At 43.6% G+C, this 8,357-nt stretch overlaps 1 protein-coding gene across 5 annotated transcripts in view; it reads left to right on the top strand.

The window, feature by feature from the left end:
• daam2 (dishevelled associated activator of morphogenesis 2) overlaps window positions 1-8,357 on the top strand; it is a 326,991-nt gene that overhangs the window by 310,134 nt on the left and 8,500 nt on the right. For all 5 annotated transcript variants that reach the window (XM_043687248.1, XM_043687244.1, XM_043687246.1 and 2 more), the window contains one exon: window positions 930-1,100. In XM_043687248.1, the coding sequence (XP_043543183.1) occupies window positions 930-1,100 (171 nt within the window). The remainder of the gene's footprint in view (window positions 1-929; window positions 1,101-8,357) is intronic.

The raw sequence follows: 8,357 nt of genomic DNA, 5'->3' as shown, positions 1-8,357 counted from the left end.
GGATGTATAATATGCACAAAGGTAAATAAGAAAGTCCTGAGAAAACAGATCCCGTGAGGAAGAGACCCAGGATTGAGACCCTTCAGAGTGTATAAGAAGATTATACTGAACTACCCAGAGTAGGAAGACTAAAATATATGCTGGTCATAGTAAATCATCTACCTGGTTAGGTTGAGGCATACCCTCTAGCTACTGCCACTGCAAGTGTGTGAGAAAGAGACCCTTGTATATGTGTGAGAGAGCCGAGGTGTGTGAGAGAGAATGTGTCCGTATTTATGTGCATATGTGTGTCTGAGAGTATGCGTTTGTGAGAGACAGAGAGAGAGAGAGAGACTCTGTCAGTATGTGAGACTGTGTGTGTGAGAAAAACTATGTGGCAGTATGAGAATGTGTGTGTATCTGTATATGTGTGAGAAAGAGACTCGAAAGAGAGAGAGTGTGTGTGTCTCTGTGTCTGTGTCTGTGAGTGTGTGTGTCTGTGCATGTCTCTGTGTCTGTGTGCCTCTGTGTACCTGTGTCTGTGTGTGAATCTGTGTTTGTGTGTGAATGTGTGCCTGTGCATATGTGTATCTGTCTGTGCATGTGTGTGTGTGTATCTCTGTTTGTGTCTGTGTGTGTGTTTTCCATCATTGCTGCATAAAGTAGGTCTTTGACCATTTGACCCCGTGACTAAAATAATCTCCAAAAGCATCTATGCCTCACCCGTTTCCCTTATTCCTTTTACATCCTCTTTTTAATTCAGGTGTAGGGCCGAGTGTTCGATTGCATTGCTTCAGCCTCCATTTACTGTTTCTGTGCAGTGCTTCAGGATGTTAGAAATGGAACATAAGGGCACATTGAAGGAGCTGCTGGGCACTCAGCTTCCAATTGTTTCAGCTGATTGGAACCTTCCAACTAAAGCCCTGTGCTCTCTCGCTTTCCTTTGACAGTACTCCAAGATGCTGAAGCACTTCAGTGAAGACGAGACCAAGATGCAGCCGGACGAATTCTTCGGGATATTTGACACTTTCCTACAGTCGTTTGCTGAGGCAAAGCAGGACCTGGAGAACATGAGGAGGAAGAAGGAAGAGGAGGAGCGCCGGGCCCGCATGGAAGCCATGGTAAGAAAAGCATCATGGGAAAGTCATCGAGGAGAGGAGGATTATGGGGTCGAGGGTGAGAGGGAGTATAACCGGTATAACTCCACCCCAGTTACTGGTTTGGGCAGGTTTTACGGGAGGACACATGAAGGAGGCTCTCCGTTCTCCGTGACAAAACCCAAAGGCCTGATTTCTAGCTGAGGCGCAGTGTAACCCTCCTGCATTGTGTGGTGTGAATCTGACACTCATGTAAACCCCAGTGATACTCAGAAGGGTGTTTGTGTGCCCACCGGAAACGGAGGTGAGCCGCTTGTGTGAAAACGGTCCCACTCGGCTCAGACGAGACACTTATCTGCTTCATCTCTGGGCAGCAAGGGTACCTCCAGGGGACCATGCCCAGTTTAACAAAATCCTGCTCAATGTCACCGATTTGATCAAATGCAGGGCATGCGAGTATGTTTGAGTGTGTGAGAAAGGTAGATTGCGTTGTGGCTGAAATTAAACAAAATGTAGACCATTGGAGGGACTCAGGGAGATAGAAACCTCTGTAACTACAGACCAGGCCATCAGACCTTGGAGCAGAAGTAGCTGATTCAGCCCATCATTCAACGAGATCATAGCTGATCTGACCATTTTTAAATCCACTTTTCCTGCCTTTTCACCACAATCCTTGATTCCCTTCCTGATTAAAAATGTCTGTCTCAGCCTGGAATATACATAATGACCCAGTCTGTACAACTCCGTGCAGTAAAGAATTCCATTGACCCAGTCTGCCCTCTGAGAAGAGAAATTCCTCCTCATCTCTTTCTCTAAATATGCGATCCCTTATTCTGAGATTATGACCTCTGCTCCTAGACTGTCAAACAAGGGGGCAACAACCTTTCCAAGTCTAACCTATCAAGTCCCTGAAGAATCATATGGTTTTCAATAAGATGGGAATAACAAAAAGCTGTTCCAAGTCTGCTCCACACTCAGGATAGCTGTGGATAGTTGAGCACTGTCTAACACTCCTTCTTGTGGCACAGTGGTAGTGTCCCTACCTCTGATCCAGAAGGCAAGTTCAAGTCCCACCTGCTCCAGAGCTGTGTAATAATACCTCTGAACAGGCTGATTAGAAATTATCTGAAATTTACTCCGAATCCCTCTGACCCATGCACATGCTTACACACTTACATGTAGACATGTACTGCATAATTGCATACACACACACATAGATAGACATATATATATACACACACACACACATACATAGGCATGCACACACAGATACACACCATATGTAGACATGCCTAAACACAGACATACACACACTTTCACACATAAACATGCACACACACACATAAACATAGGCACGTACACACAGATACACACACACATACACACAGATGTACACACAGATACACACAGGCACACACAGACATGTATACACTTGCTTTTATCACCATGTTCTAATTTGTTCACCACTAAGTTATAAATTAATTCAATATAAACTAAGAAAGGCTTTCAGTTTAGCAAATAGTCTGTTCTGTGGGATATTATCAAATGCATTCTGCACCTCTATATAAACACACCCATACATACTCCCCTGTCCACAAGGTTGGTGATTTCCTCAAACAACTTAAGGAGGAATATCTTTCTCTGAGGGCTGTGAGTTTTTGGAACTCCTTGCCCCAGAGTGGGGGCAGAGTCTGTGGGTATGCTTCAGACTGAAATAGGTAGATTCTTGATCAGTGATGGAATCAAGGGTCATAGGGAAATTGCAGGAAAGTGGAGATGTAAGAAATGTCAGATGAGCCATGATCCTATCGAGTGGCAGTGCAGAATTTACCTCGTCCTACTCCTTTTTTTTATGGCCTTAAATCAAATAGATCAATGAAATTAACTTGTACATAAGGAGGTCCCACATATATCAGAGAGAAAACTGACTAGATAATCTACTTAGTGATGTGGGTTGTGGCGTAAATGTTGACCAGGGTGCTGGGGAGAAATTACGTGCCCATTTCAGTAATAGTATAATGTGATGTTCTGTGTCCATCTGTAAGGGCAGACATGTGGCAGAGTGGGAGGAAGGGCTGGGTTGCTTTTCAGGGTCCGACACCCAAGGTGACTGTGCAACACTGGGAGGACGTAAGCTATAATTGTGTTCTTTAGCTTCAGACTCGACATTCAGTTACAATACATTTCCCTTAACCAAGTCAACTCACTAAATGGAAATTAGCAGCCTGTTCAGTCACTGCACAAAATAACTTCCAACATCACAACAGCCAGAAGTGCTTTGGCTGAAAACACTCTATGCTGGATCCATTAGTTGTGTCCTCCCAATGCCAGTTTCACTTAGTTTATATTCTCATGCATCCTCTTGATCCCTCCTGTCTTGCTTCTCTTCAGCTTCAACCATGTCAGTGCACATATGATCGCTGCTCTCCCTGCATCCTCACCAGTTTTAAGCAAAGAGTTAAAAGGTGTGGTGCTGGAAAAGCACAACCGAGTCATGCAGCACCCGAGGAGCAGGAGAGTCGATGTTTCGGGCATAGGTCCTTCATCAGAAAGAGCTTATGCTCAAAACATCAACTTTGACTCTGATCTCCAGCATCTGCAGTCCTCACTTTCTCCCAATTTGAAGTGAAGACCCATTATCTATCTGGTGTGTCAACCCTACCAAAGGTTGCTCTCCTGATTTTCCACCTAACACACCCAACACAACCATCTGATGAAGGAGCAGCACTGCGAAAGCTAGTGCTTCCAAATAAACCTGTTGGACTATAACCTGGTGTTGGGTGATTTTTAATGTTGAACACAACACACAGTATTGTCCTATTTCAATCAAAACTTTTCAAGAAAACAAACTCCCATTCAATTCAATTCAGGAGTGGGAAGGGATGCATAGTCGAGATCTTTTGGCACTCTGAACCAGTAACTGCAATATGTTCACTCCTGTGATCCATTATCAGAGTCCTTAGAGTAGCTTGCAGTCTTAATATCCTCGCAGTCAGTAATTCTATATATAAATGGGGTTCAAACCAATGATACTTAACTGTAACTCCAACCAAAGTTGACAACTCACTGACAAATCCTTTCCTCCTTCAGCATTCCCCAAATGTTTTTATTCCATGAGAGTCTAATTATGAGAAAATCTCCGTTTCCAATCTTACCAGGGAATATTTTACCATGTGTCACAGAGAGAAAGCAGTTGGTGATGTAGAGAATTTATTTAATTAAGTTATTTGATTTTACTGGGCAGTGATCCAAAGGAACAGAAGCTGGAATTGTGTGTGTGTGTGTCTTTGTGTGTGCGTGTGTGTGAGCGTGTGTATATGTGTGTGAGAGAGCGAGTGTGTCTGTGCATCTGTGTGTGCTCGTGTGTGTGTGTGAGACAGAGAGAGTATGTGTGTGTGTGCGCGTGTATGTGTGTGCGTGTCGGCATTTCAGTGTATGAGTGTACGTGTGTTTCTGTGTGTGTGTGTGTAGGCATTTCAGTGTATGAGTGTATGTGTGTTTCTGTGTTTGTGTGTGTTCATTTCTGTGCATGTATATTTCTGTGTGTGTGCGCCTGTGTACATTTTTGCATGCACATTTCAGCTTGTTTGTGTCTTTCTATCTATTTCGTACATTCAGTTGTGTGTGTGTTTTTTTATTACACTGTGAGGTAATTTGTCAGGCAAATAAAAAGTCTCCTGATTAGGGCTTGTCTGATAGTCAACTTTCCTCCCATCTCCAGCTTTTGACCTCTCTTCAATCCTGAACTTCCCACATAGGCTTCAATGTACAACCCGACACAGTCATCCCCATAGTTCCTTCCCTGTTTTAAATACAACTCCTGCTGTAAACTCATTCATTCCTACAGTCTTAGAACAATCTAATCCTTACTCATCTCACTGAACTCATTTCTTTTGGTTATCTGAGGTGATGTTCCAGTATCATGAAGCTGATCTTGCTACCTTCATTGCTGATTTCATATAGTCCTTCCCAACTCGAACTGTGATCCTCATTAAGGTGTGCGAACCAGAAGTAATTAAAGATCTGATCTAATGCAAAAAAAAACTAACTTTCATTTATAGAGTCATACAGTTAAATAGCATGGAAACAAGCCCTTCAGTCCAACTCGCCCATGCCGACCAGATACCCTAAATTAATCAAGTCCCATTCGCCGACATTTGGCCCATATCTGACCTGTGGTATTATCATGGGACTATTAATCCAGAGACCCAGGTAATGTCCTGGGGACCCAGGTTCAAAACCTGCAATGGCAGGTGCAGCAATTTGAATTCAATAATAAGAAAAAAAAGGGTATTCAGAGCGTAACGATGACCATGAAACTGTTATTGATCCATTTGGTCAGACCAGATAAGTTGGATGGCCAGATGGATCAATAACAGTTTCATTGTCGTCCATCTTATCTGGTCTGACCAACATGTGATTCCAAGCAACACCGCAATGTGGTTGACTCTTTGAACAATAAGTGGTGCCCACATCCTGTGAATGAAGAAACCCTTTACCGTCAACTTGTTTGGAAATATATTCCAATGTAAGACATATGACAGCCAATTAGCACGCCCAGAGCTCCCAGAGAAACAGGGCAATAAGTGATCTTGTATTATAATGGTTTTGGTTGAGGAGCCAAGATAGTTCTCTTAGGTAGCCAGATGGGAAGTTGGTTGGAAATTGGAGCATGCACCATTCAGGGGTTAACATCCTTTTAATGGGCAGAAGGGCATTTGCAGCTAATTCCCAGATTCGTGTTTGACCACTTCCTCCTCTCCAAGTTCTGGGGCTGGGTGCTAAAGAGAAACATCTTCCCGATGCCTTCCATCAGTGGATATTTGTCCTTGTTCTTTCTAGAATTTATAAACAATCACCACTACCCTCCCGAGCTGGCCCTTCTCATATATTTCACGCCACTGCACTCCCTCTGTTTCTTGCCTCATGTGAAATAGCTTGGTCTGGGGTGATGAAGTGGCCTGAGTGAAGGGTTTATGATTGTGTCAGCTACTTTTGTTTGCCCCATTGAATTTAGAGGGGGAGCAGATGGCAAAGCTTTTGAAGGAGACCTTTATTTCCATTTTACTACCTCCCAGCCAAGGATGGCGTTTTTTGCATCAAACAAACCAGTGAGAGAGAGCGAGAGGAGAAGGACTCTCACTGATTCAGGCAGACTTTCAATCTAACTAGGCCACAGTTGGTCAGCAATCTAAAGATCACGGAGAGGCAGAAGGCTACTATGAACTTTGGCACTTTAGCTCAGCAGGGGTCAAATGTCTTCCAGAGCGGTAGAGGAAAGCAAACTAGGGCAGGGCAATAGGGAGGTGTTAGTCTAACCATGATGCTCTGCTTCCATTAGAAGCAAACACAGAGGGCGCAAAGAGTTACCACCTCGAACTCATCACATGGCCTTCATACAGTCACTCCTCCCCAGAACCCCCCCCACACACCTGTTAACTGGAAACCATTGACTACACCAGATTGGTTGATTCTTCATTGGCAGTCACGTACCAATGTTTGGTATTCTATAAACGTTCTATACCCATGTCAGATATGTCCAAATAAAGTGTACAGTTGCTTTTTAAAAAATACTTAGTTAAAAATCGCACAACACCAGGTTATAGTCCAACAGGTTTAATTGGAAGCACACTAGCTTTAAACATCAGGTCATAGACGGAGAACACAAGGAGCTAACACCTTCAACATATTGTCTAGCTGTCACTATTGTTAACAGCTAACCCGAGAATGCAACTTTAAAGAAGGTTTTGTGATTTACACATGAAAGAAGTGAAACTATCACTGTATTCTAACAGATGAAAGGCTTAACAGACAATCAATTTTTCAATGTATAATTTCAGTTACATCACACTGTAAATTTTTGCTATAAATTCTGTGTGTTAGAATTGTGTCCTCCACTATCACCTGATGAAGGAGCGTCACTCCGAAAACTGGAGTGCTTCCAATTAAACCTATTGGACTATAACCTGGTGTTGTGTGATTTTTAATGTTGTACACCCCAGTCCAACACCAGCATCTACAAATCTTAAAAAATACTGCAATTCTCACACAAGCCTTGCTTCATTTGCACACAACATTTTAAATCTGTGCCCTCTCATTTTGTTATGAGCGAAAATCTCTCATCAAATCCTCCGTCATCCATCGTCCCTCCAAGGAGAAGAGTCCCAACTCCTTCGACCAATTCCCATTACTGAAGTTTCACATTTCTGCAAACCGTTTCTGCACTCTCGCCAATACACTCACATCCTCCCTGTAATGTAGCACTCATGACTGTACACAATCTTCCAACAGAGGCCGAACAAGTGCGGCATGGTAGCACAGTGGTTAGCACTGCTGCCTCACAGCACCAGGGTCCCAGGTTCGATTCCAACCTCGGGCAGACAGTCTGTGTGGAGTTTGCACATTCTCCCCGTGTCTGTATGGGTTTCCTCCTGCAATCCAAAGATGTGTAGGTCAGGTGGATTGGCCATGCCAAGTTGCCCACAGTGTTAGATGTGTTAGTCAGAGAGAAACGGGTCTGGGCGGTTTCTCTTTGGAGGATTGTTGGGCCGAAGGGCCTGTTTCCACACTGTAGGGAATCGGATCTAATCAAAGATCAGCAAGGTGGCATTTGTGTGCAGCCGCAGAAAATGGGAGAGATACTAAACGACTATCTTGCATCAGTATTTACTGTGGAAAAGGACATGGATGATATAGAATGCAGGGAAAAAGATGGCGACATCTTGAAAAATATCCATATTACAGTGGAGGAAGTGCTGGATGTCTTGAAATGCAAAAAAGTGGATAAATTTCCAGGACCTGATCAGGTGTATCCTAGAACTCTGTGGGAAACTAGAGAAGTAATTGCTGGGCCTCTTGCTGAGATATTTGTATCATCGATAGTCACGCATGAGGTGCCGGGAGACTGGAGGTTGGCTAACGTGGTGCCACTGTTTAAGAAAGATGGTAAGGACAAGCCAAGGAACTATAGACCAGTGAACCTGATGTCGGTGGTAGGTAAGTTGTTGGAGGGAATCCTGAGGGACAGGATGTACATGTATTTGGAAAGGTAAGGACTGATTAGGAATAGTCAACATGGCTTTGTGCGTGGGAAATCATGTCTCACAAATTTGATTGAGTTTTTTGAAGAAGTAACAAAGAGGATTGATGAGGGCAGAGCAGTGGATGTGATCTATATGGACTTCACTAAGACGTTCGACAAGGTTCCCCAGGGGAGACTGATGAGCAAGGTTAGATCTCATGGAATACAGGGAGAACTAGCCATTTGGATACAGGACTAGC

The sequence above is a fragment of the Chiloscyllium plagiosum genome, chromosome 3, assembly GCF_004010195.1.
Source record: "Chiloscyllium plagiosum isolate BGI_BamShark_2017 chromosome 3, ASM401019v2, whole genome shotgun sequence".
Classification (NCBI taxonomy): Eukaryota; Metazoa; Chordata; class Chondrichthyes; order Orectolobiformes; family Hemiscylliidae; genus Chiloscyllium; species Chiloscyllium plagiosum.
This window is presented reverse-complemented; position numbering and strand designations above follow the sequence as displayed.